Here is a 20,224-nt window from a genome sequence, read left to right on the forward strand (position 1 = left end):
GGATTTTCTGACTCCAAATTCAGGGGACTCTTTCCAGCCTGGCTCAGCTCCCAAGCCCCCTGAATAGCGAGTCTGCTGGCCGGAGCCCTGGGGCTTCCTCCACAGATCAGTTGCTCTGGCTGGGCTTCCACTGTTTGGCTGGAGGGTCCCAAGGCTGCGTCCCCCACCCCCACCCCACCTCCCCACCGCTCACTATCAGACGGGAGGGGCAGGAACTCCGAGGCTGGTGGAGTTTCCGACCAGGCAGGAAAAAGAACAAAGGAACTGTGTGGGGGGAGAAGGTGGAGGGGGTGGCCAGGAGGGTGGCCGGATTGCAGGGGACACTTCACCATGGAATATGAAGTCAAGAAAGGGAAAAAGGTAGGTGGGAGGTGGGAAGGGATACAGGGCAGAGAAATGTCCCCGGAGGTGGACGAGGGAGAAGCCTTGGGGGGTGGGGGTGGGGGGTCAGCAAGTGGTGTCAGGAAGACTTTTCTTCTTCTTTGGAAAGTCTTCCTCCCCACCCTTGGACAGCCAGACATTTGGGCTCCCTGACCCGTCACCCTGCTCTCAGTGGCCTCTGCCATCCTGGGAAGGGACAGATGGACAGGCAGGGAAACCCAGGCAGCCAGATTAGTTTGGGACATACTCCCAACCTGCTTCCCTGGTGTTCCTGGGGATTCCCTCTTGCAGCTTCTCAGACCGAGGGGCAGACACCGAGCAAACCCATTCCCCTGCTCCCTGCCTCCCTCCCCAGACAGAGGACCTCAGCAGCGCAAGTCTGTGCTGAGGCTGCCCATCCAGGCTCGGGACACCTACCTGCCCCACCCCCCACCCTCACCCTGGGTTCCAACGAGGCTGCCCCTTCCCCATCTTTATTCAGGGACCAGCTCTCTTCCCCAAAGGCCTCAGCCTGGGGATCATCCCCCCACCCCCTAGATCTTTACCCCTTCCTGACTCTCAGAAATTGTCTAGTCTGGTTCTCCGGGCCTTTCACTTGTTTGTCTTTAGGGTCCAGGGAGACTCTGGGGAGCCCAACCCCTACCCCCACCGAGCCGTCCTCCCTGGGAACCTGGGTCGGGCTGTTTAAAAGGCTCCTGCATGAATTGTGAGGGCTCCGAAGGGAGCCACATCATGGGTGCTTGTTCCCTCTTAGTTCATTCATTCTATAGATATTATTTATTCAGTATCTATGATGTGCCTGGTGTTGGTGATGCACTGGTGAGCAAAGGCAGACAAGGTCCCTGCTCCCTCCCTGGAGCTCACAGTCTAATGGGGGAGACAACTATTAATTTTTTTAGAGCAATTAGTGTAAAATTGCATAAAAGGTTCCATGCAGAGTGCTGGAGAATATTAAGAGCCCAGCTCTAGACTGGTGAGTTTGAGCTGAGATCTGATGGGTGAGAGGAAAGGGGATAGGGAAGAGTGTTTCAGGCAGAGGAACAGCATGTGCAAGGCCCCATGATAGGAAGGAATGTAGCCAGTAGGATGAACGGAAAAACAGCCCTATGGCTGGAAGGCAAGAGTGAGGGGTGGTATGGGGTGAGATGAGCTGGAAAGGCCGGCAGGGCTGGACTATTCAGGGCCACCTCCTCCACTCCACACATACACACACACACACACACACACACACACACACACACACACACTCCCACACACGAGATAAAGTCCCAGCTCCTTAGCTGGCATTCAAGCCCCTGATGACTTATTCATCTCATCACTCAGCCATGGTGGATTACAACACAACTTCTCTAGGCTCCTGCTCATTAGGCCCTTGCAGCCCCCAGGGTTTTGCACACTTGCTATACCCTCTGCTTTGAAGCCCGTTCCCACATCGTTTTTCAGAGCTTCCATGTACTTTAGCCAGCTCCACAATACTGATTTTAAAACTTGAACTGGGCATGTTTAAAACACAGATCCCTGGGTCTCACCCCAGGTTCTGATCCAATAGGTCTGGGATGGAGCATGAGAATGTGCCTTTCTTTTAAGTTCTCAGGCGATGCTGTGCTGCTGGTGGAGGCCCAGGAACCACAGGCTGAGAACCATTGCTCTAGAGCAGCGATGACACTTTGCAGAAATTTAAATTCTGTTCGGCTGGGCTGGGGCCCTGGAATTTGCTCCTTTAACCTTGCTGCAGGCCACTTTTATGCAGGTGCCCGCTGGGTTACACTTAAATGTACTTATTAACCATCTAATATTTAGGGAGACACAGAAAAGAGCTTCACAAATACCTATGCACCTGCCACTCAGCCACATTGAATGTTAATATGTTTCTGTACTTGCCCCAGCCTGTGCCAGTTCCTTAAACCCAAGCCTGGGCCTGGGCAGGCCTTCTACCCTCACCTGGGTGTGTTTGTTTGTTTTAGGGCTGCCCCTGTGGCATATGGAAACTGCCAGGCTAGGGGTTGACTAGGAGCTGCAGCTGAGGCCTATGTCACAGCCATAGCAACACTGGATCTGAGCTGCATCTGTGACCTACGCCACAGCCTGCAACAACCCCAGATCCTTAAGCCACTGAGAGAGGTCAGGAGTTGAACCCACATCCACATGGAGACTATGCCAGGTTCTTAACCCCCTGTGCCACGACAGGAACTCCTCACCTGGGTGTTTAGAATGGAAGGATTAGAGCCAGACTGCCCAGGGTGAACTATTGGTTCTACTGCTAGTAGCTGGTGACGTTATGAGCTACTTCCCTGTGTGAGGCTTAGTTTCTCCATCTATAAAATGGGAATCACAGACATACCCCATCTGCAGGGGTCTCGCAAGAATTAAATCAGGTAACCTAAGTAAAAGGCTGCGCAGATAAGTGCTGGATAAAGTCAGCTGCCATCATTACTGTTCTTCCCCCCAACCCTTGCCTCCCCTAGGGCTTCGTGTCCCCCATCCGGAGGCTGGTGTTCCCCAAGGCTGGGCGCCGGGCAGCCTGTCGGAGCAGCGTGAGCCGCCGGCCCTTGCACTCAATGCCCCTTTATCCCCCCGACTACCTCATCGACCCCCAGATTCTGCTGTGTGACTATCTGGAGAAAGAGGTCAAGGTAGGTGCAGATGAGGAGGAGAGATGGGAAGCATCTCTGGGGTGAGGGGTTGAGGGGGGCAGTTTTCCTAAACTCTCTTCTGGTCCCTGGCTGGGTCTGAACATTAAACTGGACAAAGACAGATTCATGACAGAAAAGCACACACATTTTATTAAATTTTTACACATAACAAGAGCCTTCACAAGAGAAGGGAGACCCTGAGAGGTGACCAAAGCAGGAAGCTTCTGTACCTTTTTGGCAAAGAAATAATAAGTCTTTGAAGAACTGACGAGCTGGAGGAGTTTGGACTCAAGGTGGTAAATGGCGAAGGAGGAACCAGTTTCTACAGACTTCTCAGCCCTCAATTCTCTGTCTCTGGTGATAAGGACTCTTCCCTTCCTGCTGGTACCCTGAAAGGAGGATACCTTTCCCCTGGAAGATTTATCTCCCGCTTTCAGGGAAGAAGGGTGAGGTGGGGAAAGTCAGAGTGACCTTCCTGCTTCTGCTGTTTCCTCAAACTCCTTCAGCTTAAGATAGTTTAAGGTGGGGACAGGGCTAAAAGGAGTTCCCGTCGTGGCGCAGTGGAAACGAATCTGACTAGTATCCATGAGAATGCAGGTTCAAGCCCTAGCCTTGCCCAGTGGGTTAAGGATCCAGAGTTGCTGTGAGCCATGGTATAGGTCACAGACAAGGTTTGAGTCCCATGTTGCTGTGGCTGTGGCACAGGCTGGCAGCTGCAGCTCCGATTCAACTCCTAGCCTGAGAACTTCCATGTGCCAAAGGTGCGGCCCTAAAAAGAAGAAGAAAAAAAAGATATTTAATGTTCCAAGGTGTCATATTTTAGGGTGGCATTTCCTGGACCCCATCAGGAAAGACGTTACCTCCCTCCCACACCAATCCCTGACCAGCCCTGTCTCACACAGTGGAGGCTCAAGGGTAAGAAGCCTGGGGTCCACCCAGCTTTGCCCTGGCATTATGCTGGGGACCCTCAGCAAGTGACCTCCACCTGCTCAGCCTCAGTGTTCTGATCCCAACATGGGGCTCAAAGCCTACCCCCAGGGGAGAGCAGAGGGGAAGGTGCCCTGTGCTCTGAAAATCCAGACCATCCTATGAGATTTTACTGCAGTGGTGTTGCTGCTACTCGGACCAGTATCCAGCTTAAAGGAAGCCAGTTCTGTGAGCCAGAGGAACTTTGGCCAACTCGAGGGCTTTACTTCTATCTTATGAACACCATGAAGGAGTAGTTGGAGAAGCCTCATTAGCCAGGGAAGAGTGCTATGTGGGTAGGAATGCCAGATTTAGCAAAAGCAGATGCCCAGTTAAATTTGAATTTTGGGGGGAAGCGTAAGTTAGGAGTTTGGGATTAACAGATACACATTACTATATACAAAAAAGATAAACACCAAGGACCTACTGTACAGCACAAGAAATGATAGTCAATATCTTTTTTTTTTTTTAATGGTCGCACTTGCAGCATATGAAAGTTCTTAGGCCAGAGATTGAATCTGAGCTGCAGCTGTGACCTACACCCCAGCAATGCCAGATCCTTTAACCCACTGTGCCTGGCCAGGGATTGAGCCCATGCCTCTGCAGCAACTCAAGCTGCTGCAGTCAGATTCTTAATCCCCTGCACCACAGCAGAAACTCCTCAATATCTTGTAATAACCTATAATGGAAAAGAATCTGAAAAAGAATACCTATTTGTGTGTGTGTGTGTGTGTGTATGTACACACACACACACACACACACATAACTGAATCACTTAGCTGTATACCTGAAACAAATCCACATTGTAAATCAACTATACCTCAATAAAATTTTTATATTTCAATTTCAGATAGGCAGTGAATGCTTTTTTAGTATTAATATGTCCCAAATATTACAGGGGACTAAAAATATATTTTGTTGTTGTTGTTGTTGTTGTTGTTGCTATTTCTTGGGCCGCTCCCGCGGCATATGGAGGTTCCCAGGCTAGGGGTCTAATCGGAGCTGTAGCTGCCAGCCTATGCCAGAGCCACAGCAACGCAGGATCCGAGCCGCGTATGCAACCTACACCACAGCTCACGGCAACGCCGGATCGTTAACCCACTGAGCAAGGGCAGGGACCGAACCCGAACCCGCAACCTCATGGTTCCTAGTCGGATTCGTTAACCACTGCGCCACGACGGGAACTCCTCAAAATATTTTTTAAAAAACTAAAACTAAAAAAAAATACTAGTTGTCTATGTGAAAACCAAATTTAACTGGCACCTTGTATTTTACCTAGCACCCTATATGAAGGGAAAAGCTAACAAATAAATCCACTTTAAAAAACCAGGAACTGGGCGTTCCTGTCATATGTAGCTCAGTGGTAAATGAATCCGACTAGTAACCATGAGATTGCAGGTTCGATCCCTGGCCTCGATCAGTGGGTTAAGGATCTGGCATTGCCATGAGCTGTGATGTAGGTCGCAGACTCGGCCTGGATCTGATGTGGCTGTGGCTGTGGCATAGGTTGGCAGCTGCACCTCTGACTAGACCCCTAGCCTGGGAACCTCCATATGCCTCGGGTGCAGCCCCCCCAAAAAAAAAAACTGGGGACTGAAATTTCATAGTGAATAAAAAGAGGAGAAATGCTTTGATTGGTAGAATTCACCTAGAAGAATATAACTAAAAATAATGAAAAAAGTTTGTTCTTATATTGAATAACATTAAGCTGTGATAACATTAAATTATAACTAAGAATAAGTGAAGAATTAATTTATTGGCACGGAGCATCATTTTTCTGAGAGAACTATATACTAATTTGATACAGCATTCTTCCTTTTCCAGTTAATTTTTGCAACAAGATCATAAAGAGGGCTAGAGACCCGCACAGTCAGTTGACACTGGTGCCTGGGGTGGACACAGCCACTCAGGCCAAGTGAGAAATCACAGGTAGTCAGTTCTTGCAAGCTATTATAGTGACATTTTCTTCCACCATGGTTAAATAACTGTGTGCTCATAAAATAAGTTTATTTTAGCAAAAATTAGCTGGCAATGAGAGTGTGAGCCTTGGTATGTGGAGTCCAGTTCTGCCCTTTCTGGCTCTATAATATTGGGCAGGTTATTTAGCATTGCTATGTCTTAGTTTTCTCATCCTTAAAGCAAGAATGAATGAGTGCAGAAAACTCTCAGGACTACACTTGGCTCCTACAACCTCTCTAGTAACAGTTATTACCAGCTATTATTATTATTATTAACTCTGATGTTTCTACCTTAGTCTACCCGCACTGCCTAAAGTGAGGAAGTAAGGGGGTCCTCCAAGGCTTCAGGGTGACCTCTTTGCTGCCCTTCTCCCCTCATCCCCACCCCACCCCGTTTCCATCTAGTTCCTGGGCCACCTCACCTGGGTCACCTCCTCACTGAACCCCTCCAGCCGGGACGAGCTCCTGCAGCTGCTGGACACGGCCAGGGTGAGGCTCCGGGGAGAGGGGAGGGCAGGGTCTGGCCCCTCTCTCCCTCACTCCAAGTCCCTGAGACTCAGGAGATTCCGACCTACCCCGCAGCAGCTGAAGGAGCTGCCGCTGAAGACCACGGCGGAGCAGGACAGCATCCTGAGCCTGTCGGCCCGCTGCCTACTGCTCACCTGGCGAGACAACGAGGAGCTCATCCTACGTATCCCCACGCACGAGATCGCCGCCGCCTCCTACTTGCAGGACGACGCGCTGCACCTGCTGGTGCTTAAGACCGGTACAGTGGGCGGGGCCTGGGACGGGGCTGGGAAATGAAGAGAAAGGGCCCAACAGCTCGTCTTGGGAATGGGCGTGACCTGGGGCGGGGGCGGGGCCTGAGGCTGGGTGATGGATTGATGGAAACAGCCTGACTGCACTGCTCTGAGTCTAGGGGTTAGAACATGGCCGTATGCAAGAAGACAGAGCCAAAGATTGAGACTGGGGGATGGTGAGCCTAACCCACCATCTTGGGAAAGGTGAAGAAGCCAGAATCCTGAGGTCTGAAGTTAAAGGGAGTGATGAAGGGTAGCGTCGCCGCAAGGTTCTGAGGCTAGAAGAGAACCTGGAACGAGAGGCAGAGTCTGATCTAGGGGAGGGGCGATACACTGGGAGGAAGAGCTCGCGACGAGGATAGCTGGTGGGAGAAGTTAGATCCTGCCAAACTAGGGGCGGGGCCTAAAGCTGGAGGTGGGGTTGAGGAGAAACTGGAATCCTAGCAAGGGTTCCTGAAAGCTGGGACGGGGTCCGAATTAAGGATAAAGAGGGTGGAGACAGCCTGACCACTGCTTTCAGACCAAGCCGCAGGGTTTAGAGAATGTAGCGTCTGGATAGGGTGGGGCCGGTGACAACAGTCAAACCCAGGGGTGGAGCTTGAGACTGAGAGGCGGGACCCAAAAGTAAGGCCACTGAGTGGAGCAGGGTACCGCCTCCCCACTTTGAAGCCAAGGGTGGGGCCTGAGGCCAGGGGCGGGGCCAGGCGCGGCGGGACACGGGAGTAGCGAAGTCGGGAGCTCCCGTTGGCCTCGGGAAAGGGTTCTTAGCCTGGATCTCCTGGGGCTCACGGCTACCCGGCCTCTCCTAGGTCTGGGCGTGGACCCGGTGCCAGCCGGCGTAGACGCCAGCCCCGGCGGCGCGGGGCGCGACCCGGGCCCGCCGGGCGCGGCGCCTGAGAAGCGGCGGGTGGGCACCACCGAGCGGCGCCACACCATCTGCAGTCTGGACTGGCGGATGGCGTGGGGCGGGGGAGCGGGTGCCGAAGCTCGGGTCGGAGGCGGCGGCGGTGGCAGCCTGGAGCGCCAGCGCGCCGGGGCGCGGGCGTCGGGCAGCTGGGAGAGGCGGCAGACGTTCAGCGGCAGCTGGGAGCGGCGACACGGCGGCGGCGGCGGAGGCGCGGGCAAGCCGGGCGGCAGCTGGGAGCGGAGGCAGGCGGGCGGCGGCGGCAGTTGGGAACGGCGCCACCCGGGCACCAACCCTCTTGACCCGCAGGACCCCAGCCCTGATGCCTACTGCAACCTCGTCATCCTGGCTGTGGCCAACAGGGTGAGCCCGAGGACACTCCAGCGCCCCTGCGCGCTGCCTCCCGGCGTGTCTTCACCCCAGCCCCCGCACCATTCTCGAGGTTCCCCCGCCCCTTTCTTTTTCCCTCCCTCGGCCCTACCCAGGACCTCAGGGATTACCTGTGGGCCTAGGACGCCAAAAGTTTTCTACACTCCGGCCCCAGACACCTGTCCCAACGGGATGAAAGCTTGAAATGGCCCAAACAGACTTGATCTAATCCCCCCTCCGGCCCTGCTCCTTCTCCAGAGTCAGTGTTGACACTATTACAGTAACAGTCGTGAGGACAGTAATTACCAGCATGAACTGAGTGCCAACTCGTACCGTAGAGGAAACCAGCATTATTAACTCCTTTCATTCTTCCAGTAACCCCTAGAGGCAAATATTACAACCATCCCCATTCTAGAAAGAAGGAAACAGACCCGGAGGCTAGCTTGTGCAAGGTCACACAGGAAGCAGGTGGCGATTTCAACATGGGGACCCAGAAGTTCAGAGCCTGTAGGCTTGGTAACCATGTAGTCAGCCAAGGCAGAAGCCTTCCTGCCACTCTTGCCCTTCCCCCACCCCCATCCTGCACACTCACCCCCGATTTTATTCATTTGACCATGTTCACTGAGTGCCAGCTTGTGCTAGGCACTGGGCTAGGTGCTAGGGATACAGAGATGAACAAGCCATGTTTAGTGTCCTCCTTTAGGGAGCTCACAGTCTAGCAGACACCTTCAAGCCCTGAGGCTTGTAAGCTTTTCCTGTAACCCAGGGCCCTGAACTTCCTCTATATAAACCCCATGTGGTGAACAGAACAGGCAGTGTCTGTCTGAAAAGAAAGAGGTGGAGTAACCAGTAAACTTGGACTCTAGAGCTGACTTGAAACATTTCCTCACTTGGCATCCAGCTCTCTACATTTTCCCAGTTTTCCTACTGGCTACTTCTTTTCAGGAGCCGGTGCCTCCTCTTTTCACCAGTCTCTTAGGGTCGAAGTCCCAGGCTTAGTCCTTGATCTTCTTTCTCCTTTATCTACACGCATTTCTAGGCGACCTCCTCTAGGATCATGGCTCTTAAAACACTCGAGAGGGGCTCCCATCATGGTTCAGCAGTAACGAAACCAACTAGTATCCATGAGAACACGGGTTCGATCCCTGACCTCTCTCAGTAGGTTAAGGATCTGGTGTTGCCATGAGCTGTGGTATAGGGCACAGACGAGGCTCAGATCCTGCATTGCTGTGGCTGTAGCATAGGCTGGCAGGTGCAATTCTGATTCAACTCCTAGCCTAGGAACTTCCATATGCCATGGGTGCAGCCCTAAAAAACAAACAAACAAACAAACAAACAAACAAACAAAAAAAAAAAACACTGGAGAACTCCCCAAATGTTATCTCCCACCAAATCTTCCAGATATATATTTCTCCACTCAGATTCTCCATTCAAAGGTCTGATGACTGTCTCACACCTTACATGTCCAGAGCTGAGCGCCAGACCTGCTCCTCCCTTGGTCACTTGGTCTTGATTGATGGCAGCTCTATCCTTGTGCCGCTCAGACCAAAACCTTGCAGGAATCCTGGGCTCCTCTCTCTCACACAACCCACATCCACTCTGTTAACGAATCCTGTTGACCCTATTTCTAAAATATAACCAAAGGGCATTTCCTTCTCCCCACCCTCCACTGTCCCTGCCCAGGTCCACACTCCATCTTCTCTCATCTGATCATCCAGTCACCCCTCTAATGATCTGGCCGCTGCTCATAGTCTGTTCCCCCCCCCATAGTCAGAGCAGTTCTGTTAACACACAAGTCATATTGTGTCACTGCTCAAAACCTTTCAGTGGCTCCCCACTTCGCTTGGAGTAAAAGCTAGTGTCCTTACAACTGCTTATAACGGTGGCCCCAGCCACCATCCTCATTTCCTCTCTGGCCTCATCTCAAGACACTTGTGCAGAAATTCCCACCATGGCTCAGCTGTAATGAACCAGACTAGAATCCAAGAGGACACTGGTTTGATCCCTGGCCTTGCTCAGTGGGTTAAGGATCCAGCATTGCCGTGAGCTCTGGTGTAGGTAGCAAATGTGGCTCAGATCCTGCGTTGATGTGGCTGTGGTGTAGGCCAGTAGCTGTAGCTCTCATTTGATCCCTAGCCTGGGAACTTCCATATGCTTCGGGTCCAGTCCTAAAAATACAAAAAAAGAAAAGACACCAGTGTATTCTGGATGGTTCAGTGTGCTATCCCTGACACCCAAAACAGTGCCCGGCACATGATCGGTGCTCAGTAAATACTGTATGGATGGATTAGTGCATATATTATTATATTATTATGTATTATTATACCCTGTGATGGGGACAAGCAGCTTGCAATGATAATGAGGGGGGAGATCCATTTTCCAGAGGGAAAGTGAGTCAGCAGGGCAAAGAGCCAAGAAGGCAAATTCCAGGCAGAGGGAACAATGTGTCCTGTTTATGCCACTGGGCTGTGAGGGCTTTGGGCCTCCTCCGATTCACCTCTGAGACCCCAGAGCCTGGCCCAGTACCTCCTGCCACACAACAAGACTAAATAAGAATATGCAGAATGGGTAAATAAATGAAGAAAAAATGGAGGGTACAGGAGTTAGTCAAGAAACCTGGATGCCAATGTTCATCAAAGCCGAGCCTGCTATGTGAGCCGAGGCAAGCCACCTAACCACCCTAAGCCTCTGTGTCTGTAACTATCAAATAAGGACCCTCTCTTCCCTGTCCATTTGATAGGAATAATGTAAAGATCGATCCTGGTTTAATGATTATTTCACTCCCCCATCCCAAAATGCCTATCCTGAGTTCCATTTTCATTTACACCCTGTGCCGGCTCTTTTCAAAGCGCAAAATAGGAAATAGCTTCATGAAACTGTTGTCTTTCTGTGTCTTTTGCTTAAAGACTTAAGGGGGCAAATTCCTCTTCAAGTTTGAGATCTCAAGAAGTTTCACCCAAGAACTTAAATGCCTTTCTTCTCTCAGGGACTGAAGTTTATGTATTCATCCTGCTTCCATTTTTGCCCTGGGTGCCAGGAAGCTCATATCTAAATATGGCATCCAGTAGTAGTAACTATGTCGAGCCTAACATTTTCATATATTTACTTCTTCTTCTACTTACTAGTTATTAGGACCTGAGTTCCAGGCCTGGCTAATCACCTCACCTCTCTGAGCTTTAGCTGCCTACATGTAAATTAAACCATATTAGGGCTTTATTTATTTATTTATGTATTTGGCTGCACCTGCAGCATATCAAAGTTTCCGGGCCAGGGATCAAACCCATGTCCCAGTGGTGACCTGAGCCAGAGCAATGACAATACCAGATCTTAACCCACCAAACCACCAGGGAACTCCCATTAGGGCTTATTTGAGATAAAGCTTTAGAAGGATACATAATTCCCCCAGAAATTTGTGAGGCATTGTGCATTTTTCAGGACAGAAAATTTACAATTGTCCCTGGATTCTATAAAGGCCAGTGAGGGGCTATTTGTATGAAAGCCACCCAGAGACTGGCCATATAATTTTAATGGGAAATGTCTCCAAAGTCAATTTAAAGGGTCCATAGGCATGTGTGTTCCCTCCCTCTGTGAGCCTTCCCCCACTATGTTTTAGGAAGCAGGGGCATCCTGGTCCCTGACGAGGGCCTGAGCTCTGTCCTCCTTTCTGGGCCAGGATGCTGCTGAGGAGTCCTGCGCCCTCATCTGTCAGGTCTTCCAGATCATCTACGGGGACCAGAGCATCGAGTGTGTGGACCGGGCTGGCTACCACTACACATCCACGCCCGAACGGCCATGGCTCTGCAGCCGCAGTGAGTACTCAAATTCCTGGCTGCCCCTCCTGTGAAACGTCCTGAAAGGCCTGGGGTCAGGGGATGTCCCAGGACTAGGGCCCATGACCTCTACATCAGTTACAGCATACCCCCAATATGTAGGTAAAATGCCAGATTTCATCATGAACTCAGATCCAGCTTCTTCATAGCTATTCCAGTTCCCAGATTCAGACTGAGCCCCTCAGCCCCAGGTTCAGAGCTGACCTTCTTTCTCTCTCTTTTGTTTTTGGTGTCCTTGCCTTGCTAAAACCTAAGCACATGCACTGTCTGTGTATTGAGCCCCACGAGGACTCTAAGTCAAAACCAGGATTTCTAGACTGGTCCTTGAATGCAATCAAGGGCTGGAATGAGAAGGAGACCAATCGAGGTCTTTACCGAGCATCAACTATGAGCCAAGCAAAGCACAGTACCCATGTGCCAAATATGATTTGAGCCTCACAGTGACCTTGTCTGCCCTGTTGGCCACTGTATCCCCGTGCCTGGAACAGGACTGGGGACAGATGCTCGAGACATATCTCCTAAGTAGATGAAAGAACTCTCTGAGGCCTCATGAATCCAGTTTTACAGATGAGGCCATTACGGCTCAGAGCAGTCGATAAATGTGTCAAGGTCACATGGCCGGTAAATGGCAAAGTCAGGATTCAAACCCAGCTGTGTCTGATTCTAAAGCTTCTATCTGCAGCGACCTCATCTGGGGAATGCTGCCTTCAAGGCCCTTAAGTGAACTTCCTCAGCCACAGCCTGCTCAGCACAGGCCCTGTTTGCAAAGCTCCAGCGACAGGGAGCTGGCTCTTTCCTCCCAGAGGTGCGCCCATCTGTGGGAACTGTGGTTCCTGAGAATGTGGGAAAGTTCATTGACTCTCACAGGAGTGATGACCAAACACATGAGCTAATTCAACACACAGTTCAACCACTTCATTCATTCAACCAATATTTTTTGAACACCCATATGCCAGATCCTGCTCCTGCCAGGATGTTCGGGTGAGTAAAACCAGACGTGCCCCAGCCCCACCCCCAGGCGCATGTCGGTCGCCGAGGGAGGCTGGCAGTCATTAAACAGGTACACAAATAAAATGGAACCAGGCGCTTCGCTATGAGAATGTATAGTGAGGAACCAGCCAGGTTTGGAAAGTCAGGGGAGTGTTCTGAGGAAGTGACATTAAGCGAGCGAGAGAATCCGAAGTGAGGCCAGTGCGGGGAGGGGAGGGGTTCATTGAGACGACAGGGCCTTTTTCCCTCTCTCTCAAACACACACTGTTTCCAAAACACTCCCTCAGCGGTTCAGCGGTTCCCTTGCTTGCTATTCGCAAGGCCCCTGTGAGGTAGGCAGGAAGGGGGTACTGTCCCAACCTCGGGGAAGTTGGGGGCCAGGAGAGGAGAGGTGAGTTGCCCAAGGTGGGCTGTGTTGGTGGTGGGAACAGGAATCACGGTCAGATTCGTTCAGTGGCCGCCCATGGTACCCAGAGTGAAAGCTCAGTGGTACGATGGCTTTCAAGGCCATCTATGCTCCGGCCACCATCCTTACTCTGGGGCGGGACTGAGCTTGGGGCCACAGGGAGCTGGGGATGTTGGTCGCTGCTTGGCCACCTCTGACAGCCCTCTGTCTGCTGACCCCAGGTGAGAGCTGCCGCACAGACGGGACTTACGCCTATGACGCCGACTTCAGCTGCTGCAGCTCCTTGTGGGTACCGCCCTCCCCAGGGTCCCCACTCTGGTCCTCCCTGTCCTTTCACAAACAAGGTAGCTCTTCTAGGCATTCTTGAGGCAAGAGATGGTGGGAGAGGAGTTCTCACTGTGGCACAGTGGGTTAAGGATCTGGCATTGTTTCTGTGGCTGTGCAGGTTCAATCCCCGGCCTGGGAACATCCATATGCCTTGGGAGCAGAAAAAAAAAAAAAAAAAAGAAGAAGCAAGGGTGCAAGAAAGTTACCCCACCTTGATTTGTGCCCAAAAAAAAGAGGGTGCAAGAAGGTGACCCCACTTTGATTTGTGCTGAGACACTGGGCCCTGAGGTGAACCTGAGCTTTCCAGGCTCTGGTGCACTTAAAAGATCCAAATCCCTAAGAGCCAGGGACCAGTCAGAACCCAGAACTACATCCATGGGGGCGTGTTGTTCTCTCCCAGTCATCCAGGCACTGTGGCCTGCAGAGGCCAAAATCCCAACGAATGCCGAAACGTAATTCTGGTTTACTTTAGTTTGGGCTCCATGTAATAGAAAATCCTAAAAAAGAGTAGCTTAAATAAGATAAAGCTTTTTTTCCCCCTTGTCTCTTACATAAAATAGACCAGGAGTTCATGGTCTAACGTCCTCAGGAGCCCAGGCTTATCTTTGCTTCCCTCCTTAATCCTTGCTTCCGTCTTCAAGGTGACCTCATGGACCAAGATGGAGTTTATAGCGCCAGCCATCACAGTAACATTCCAGGGGCCTCTTTAAAGAGCTTTGCTAGAATTCCCACCAGATGACTAATAGGTCGTCTCATTGGCCAGAACTTGGCCACAATTAGCTGTAAACCAGGCTGGAAAATGTAGGGTTCTTTTTAAAAAATGTTATCATTTGGGAACACTGTCCAGGGTTCTGTTTAGGGTAACCACCATTCCAGTTCGCCCAGGATTGAGGAGTTTCCTGGGAATGGGATTTTCAGTACTAAAACCAAGAAAGTCCCAGGCAAACCGGGACAAGTTGGTCCCCCTATTTCTGTTACTAAGGCCTTTGGCTTAACAAGGAGCATTCTCAGCTGGTGATATATACCCTACATTTTGTTTCTTTTTCCTTTTTGGTGGAAATATATTTGCCGTGTGCCCTTACGCCAGTTCTTAAACAACCTGTTATCCGCTAGAGAGGGGACAGTCGTGGTCATGACTCACATTTGAGTTTGCCTTGTGCCAAGTGCTCTTCTATAACGCACTTCCTTTTGTGAAAATTAACATAACAACATTACAGTGGCTACTTTATTTATTTATTGCTTAGTCCATGACTGAGTTAACTCCTCTAATTCTCATGACACCAATTTTTATCATCCCATTTTACAGATAGAGAAATTGAAGAATAGACAAGTTAAGTTGTTTGACCCAAGGTCAAGCAGCTAGTAAGTTGTCGGTGTGGGATTCGAACCAAAGCAGGTCTGGGATTTGACTCAAAGCAGGCTGGCTCCCTTAACCACACCCATAACCACTAAGCTGCACTGCTTCTCTGGAGGTAATAATGGGAGATGGTTCTGGAACAAGGTAGAGATCAGGAGGCAGTAGCCCAAGGTTGACTTTTTTTTTTTTTTTTTCCCTGTCTTTTTAGGGCCACACCCGAGGCATATGGAAGTTCCCGGGCTAGGGTTCAAATCAGAGCTGCAGCTGCCGGCCTGCACCACAACCACAGCAACTCCAGATCCAAGCCATGTCTATGACCTACAGGGCAGCTCACAGAAATGCCAGATCGTTAACCCACGGATCGAGGCGAGGGATTGAAGCCTCATCCTCATGGATACTAGTCAGGTTTGCTACCGCTGAGCCACAACAGGAACTCCTCGAGGTCGACTTTTATTTAAGCAATATTTATCAAGTACTTATCATGTGCCAGGCATTGCACTGTGTGTGATGGATACAGTAGGTGCAAGACAAGGACAAGACCTGAGCTTGCCACATAGTAGGTACTCAGTAGAGAGAACCAAGGCCTCGCTCTTGCATGGCTTACAGTGTAGCACAGGAGACAGTGAAATCATTGCTTCGTAGTAATAAGCATCAGCGCTAACCAGCACTAAAGAGAAGTCAGAGTGCCAAGAGAGAGGCAGTGGGAACCCCACCTCATCTGGTAGGGCCTCATCACATGATCTACCTCATCACAAGGGCTTCTCTGAGGGGAGGACTCCTGAACTGAGACCTGACCGATCAAAGGGGAAAGCAGTGGCCCCAGGTAGCGGGAACAGCACATGCAAGGATGCTGAAGCAGGATACAGCTTGGTGCGTTTGAGGAGCAGCCAGAGGGCCACTGTGGCTGCAGTCGAAGGTGTGAGGAACAGCGTGGTTAGAGAAGACATTTGGTGGGGACATCCGAAAAGCCTTCATGTCATGGGTAGACTTAGAGACCTTGCGACCACATTCGACAGAGGGTCTAACCCAGTCTGGAGGGATCAGGGAGGACCTTCCTGAGATGGTTACATTTAGGATCCAATAATAAACAGTTAGCTGAGCAAAAGGCAGGAAAAGAGAGGTCTTCCAGGCAGAGGGAACAGCCTGTGCAAAGGCCCAGAGGTGAGGAGGTCCTTGGAGCATTAGAGGAAAAGAGAGAAGGCAGGGTGGCCTGAGCAGGAACAGCAAGGGTGAGTCAAGGCTGGAGAGGTGGTCCGGGGCCAGATCATATGGGCCTCAAAGGCCTAAATGGGATCGAAGATGAGGGCCCAGGCCCAGAGCCTTGGTGGGGTATCCTCCCAGCTTCAGCCTACCACACGGAGAGGAGCGGGAGGGAGGTGAATAAGGGCCCCATCCCCCTTTCCTGCAGCAACGGCTCCCAGGACACATTTGAAGCGTGTTACAGCGGCACGTCCACGCCCTCTTTCCATGGCTCCCACTGCAGCGGCAGTGACCACAGCGGCCTGGGGCTTGAGCAGTTGCAGGATTACATGATCACGGTAAGCTGGGGCGGGCAGTGCAAACAGCATAGGGAAAGGCCTGGAGCAAACCTGGGGTATTTCAGGAATCATGAATAGTCCTGGACATAACTGAAGCATAAGACTTCAGAGGTCGGAGTTTCTGCTCTGGCGCAATGGGATTATCAGTGTCTCTGCAGCAGCAGTGACACAGGTTCAAACCCTAGCACCACAAAGTAGCCAAAGAAGAAAAAACAACCAAACAAACCTCAGAGGTCAGGGAAGACATGAGGTTAGGAGAGTGACCTGAGTCAGCTTGTGAAAGGCCCTAACTCATGTCAGCTAGCATTAAGTGAATGCTGGCTTTATAGCAGGCACTGTGTTCTGTGCATCTTTTATGTTCGTTCCTTTTAATCCTTTCAACAACCCAAGAGGGAAGTGCCTTCATTATCCTCACTTTGCAGATGAGGAGAGCAAGAGTTAAGAAGGTTGTCACCTACCCAGCATCAAAGAGCTGATCAGTGAAGGGGCCAAGAATTTGAAATCTGGCAGCTTGAGTGCACATCCCGCACTTAGATGCATCCCAAGGAGTCTGGATGGCCCCGAATAGGCCGGGGTGTGAGAGGAGGACTGGGCCAGATACACCCTTAGAGAGGGCTCTGGGTTATTTATTTGTTTGTTTGTTTGTTAGGGCCACACCCTCAGCCTATGGAAGCTCCCAGGCTAGAGATGGAATCAGAGGTGCAGCTGCAGGGCTATGCCACAGCCACAACAACACCAGATCCGAGTCACATCTGCAACTTACACCATAGCTCATGGCAACACCAGATCCTTAACCCACTGAGCAGGGCCAGGGATCGAACCGCATCCTCATGGATACCAGTCGGGTTTGTTTCCGCTGAGCCACAACGGGAACTCGCGGCTCTGGGTCTTTTAGACAGGGGTTGGAGGGCTTGGGGTGTGTTGCTCTTGGGACTAATCTCAAGCAGTGTCCCCACAGCTGCGGAGTAAGCTGGGGCCCCTTGAGATACAGCAGTTTGCACTGCTGCTGCGGGAGTACCGGCTGGGGCTGCCCATCCAGGACTACTGCGCAGGCCTACTGAAGCTCTACGGGGACCGGCGCAAGTTCCTCCTGCTTGGTGAGCCCCCCATCCAGGCTGGGAGGGTTCGCTCCCTATCCTGCAGCCAACATCATGAGATCAATGAGGCATGGGAGGAAACCAAGGTGCAGGGAGGGGAGGTGACTGCAGTCACTGAGCTGGGAAAGAAAGCACAGGTATAGCCGTCTCACCTTCACAGCAAAGCAGTGATCCTTCCCATTTTACTCCGTGAGAATTCTGAGGCTCCGTGAGGGGACAGAACTTGTCCACGGTCACAGAGCTAGTGAGGAGGGCTGATGATAACAGCAACAGGACTGGTGATATTAATAAGTTAACATATATTTGGCGGTTACCCTGTGCCAAGGATCATCTCATTGAATGCCCTCGGTTCTGGGAAGCTGTAACTATTATTTGCCTTCATTTTGCAGGTGAAAAAACAAGCTTAGAGAAGCAAAGTACATAAGTCACAAAGCTAGTAAGTAGCGACAGAAGTCAAACAGAAGTCAAAGGGAGCACTCAGTGTATGCTAAGTACCTTATTTAATCCTCACAGCCCTACCGGGAGAACAGAAAAGGTTGTCTCAGTGCTACAGGTGTGACAAGTAAGGCTCAGTGTAATTACTCAAGGAGGGTTACACAACTAATACATGGGAACGTAACCACTGAGGCAATAATAATAACAATAATAAGCTAACATACAGTGAGCATTTGCTGTGTGCAGAGCATTATGCCATTATTCTCTGGCTCAGAGACTCGTGCAAGACCACCCAGCCCACAAGTGGCAGGTGGAGATCTGAACTCCACTCTCCAGGGAAGGTGGTTCCTCCGTGAGAAAGGAAGGGTTGACCCCCGAGGACTCACCCTGCTCCCCGGCCCACAGGGATGCGGCCCTTCATCCCGGACCAGGACATCGGCTACTTCGAGGGCTTCCTGGAGGGTGTGGGCATCCGCGAGGGTGGCATCCTCACCGACAGCTTCGGCCGCATCAAGCGCAGCATGAGCTCCACGTCGGCGTCCGCCGTGCGCAGCTACGATGGCGCGGCCCAGCGGCCCGAGGCGCAGGCCTTCCACCGGCTGCTGGCCGACATCACGCACGACATCGAGGCGCTGGCCCCGGACGACGACGACAGCACGGACGAGGAGTCCCGGGGGTCCCCGGGCGGGGGCGATGCAGCCGAGGACAACTACCTGTAGCCTGCGCCGCCGCCCCTGAAAAGGGCGGGGAAAGGGTGGTCCCGCAACCCTGCCTCTGCGACTCGCTCACTCTGGCCTGTGGGACTCCATCCCCAGGGTCCCCTGCTCAAACCCCAAGGCTCCACCCTCCGGTGGTCTCTGTCCCTACCCTTGGGGCTCCGGGCCCTGCAGTACCGAGAATGTCCTGCAGAGGGCGGAACCCTAACAGGGACCGAGCAGCCCCTCTGCCCACGGGTGGGCTGCGAACTGCTTCGTCTCACTAGCCCGGAGGGATCGGGCACTCGCTCCTCTTCCAGACTCCGTGGCTTTCTGGAGGCCGAGGGATAGATGAAGAGTTGGCGCCACCTGCTGGCCGATTGAGAAAAGAATTCCCAGCGCCTGATGGCCTCTACTCCTCCTACTACACAGTTTAGGAAACCGCTTCAAAAGGAGAAGGAACTTGAAGGAGTCTCCTGATTCCCCTCAGATGTTACCTCAAACTGACTCTACTAGATAGTGTAGAGGGTATTTTTAAAGCTCTGAATCCGGGTCTCATCTTCCCAGATGGCAGAGATTAGATGGTCAGGGTAGAAAAGTAGTTTCTTTCTACTGAGAGTGGATCCCCGGGAGGATGATCTGTGTCCCGGTCCTGGTCCCAAGGCTCTGAACAAGCTGCTTGTTCAGATCTTGCATTTGGAGCTGGACAGACCTAGGCCTCCTCTGTGGTAGGGGTCCTGGCCTCCTGGTGCCTCCCATTTCCTCTGCTGACCCTTGAGTTGGTCCCACCCACCTCACAGGGGCTGGTCATAGGGATCCCTGAAGGGCAAGACCTGCTGGGTCCGGCACATGATAGATGCTCAATAAATGCTGTTCCTTTCCCCACTGAACACTTTCGGACTCAGTTTATTTGTCTTTACCCTGTGTGCACTGGAACAGGTGTTGAGGTGGGGGTGAGATGTAAGAAGACCCTCAGGGAGCTCCCAGTTTGAGAGGAGGACCTAGGACTTGCCCCTCACAGCTCTCTTATAGCCCGGCTCCCAGCTCAAGGACCACAGAGCAGTACTCAAGATTCCACAGACAGCCATCACATCCGGGATAGTCAAAGAAACCCGAAGACAGGGTTGGAGTGGGAGAGAATTCGGGGTAAGCACAGCCTCAGAGGCTAAAAGAAAGAAGCCCTGAGGACTTCCCATCATGGCTCAGCAGCAACGTACCCGACTAGTACCCATGAGGACTCGGGTTCGATCCCTGGCCTTGCTGAGTGGGTGAAGGAGCCGGCATTGCCGTGAGCTGTGGTGTGAGTCGAAGACGCAACTTGGATCCCACGTGGCTGTGGCTGTGGCTGTGGCCAGCAGCTGCAGCACCGATTCAGCCCCTGGCCTAGGAACTTCCATATGCTGAGGGTGCGGCCCTTAAAAGACAAAAAAGAAGAAGAAGGAGAAGAAGAGGAAGAAGACAAAGAGGAAGAAGGAGAAGAAGCAGCAGCCCTGAGAAGAAGCAAGAGAACTGCATAGAAGGGCTAAAATTTAGTTGTG

The 20,224-nt window shown here is 51.7% G+C and overlaps 1 protein-coding gene across 6 annotated transcripts; it reads left to right on the plus strand.

Annotated features, from left to right (window-relative positions):
• Positions 1-274: 274 nt before the first annotated feature.
• Positions 275-19,576, plus strand: CCM2L (CCM2 like scaffold protein). 6 transcript variants are annotated; one of them, XM_021077713.2, is made up of 10 exons: positions 275-360; positions 2,847-3,014; positions 6,344-6,427; positions 6,521-6,704; positions 7,548-8,005; positions 11,685-11,820; positions 13,459-13,522; positions 16,330-16,459; positions 17,407-17,556; positions 18,397-19,576. In XM_021077713.2, exons 1-9 carry the CDS (start codon positions 331-333, stop codon positions 17,518-17,520), a joined length of 1,368 nt encoding a protein of 455 aa, XP_020933372.1. In that variant the 5' UTR covers positions 275-330; the 3' UTR covers positions 17,521-17,556; positions 18,397-19,576. The 6 variants fall into 6 exon arrangements, 4 of the variants coding, with proteins under 4 accessions (XP_020933372.1, XP_005674628.2, XP_013840679.1 ...); XM_005674571.4 differs by having other exon boundaries at positions 17,418-17,556; XM_013985225.3 differs by having other exon boundaries at positions 6,524-6,704; positions 17,418-17,556.
• Positions 19,577-20,224: the final 648 nt, after the last annotated feature.

This window comes from Sus scrofa, chromosome 17, assembly GCF_054392235.1.
Source record: "Sus scrofa isolate SSC_HxYL_T2T_F1_AM1 chromosome 17, Sscrofa_HxYL_maternal_Yorkshire_Landrace_v2.0, whole genome shotgun sequence".
Classification (NCBI taxonomy): Eukaryota; Metazoa; Chordata; class Mammalia; order Artiodactyla; family Suidae; genus Sus; species Sus scrofa.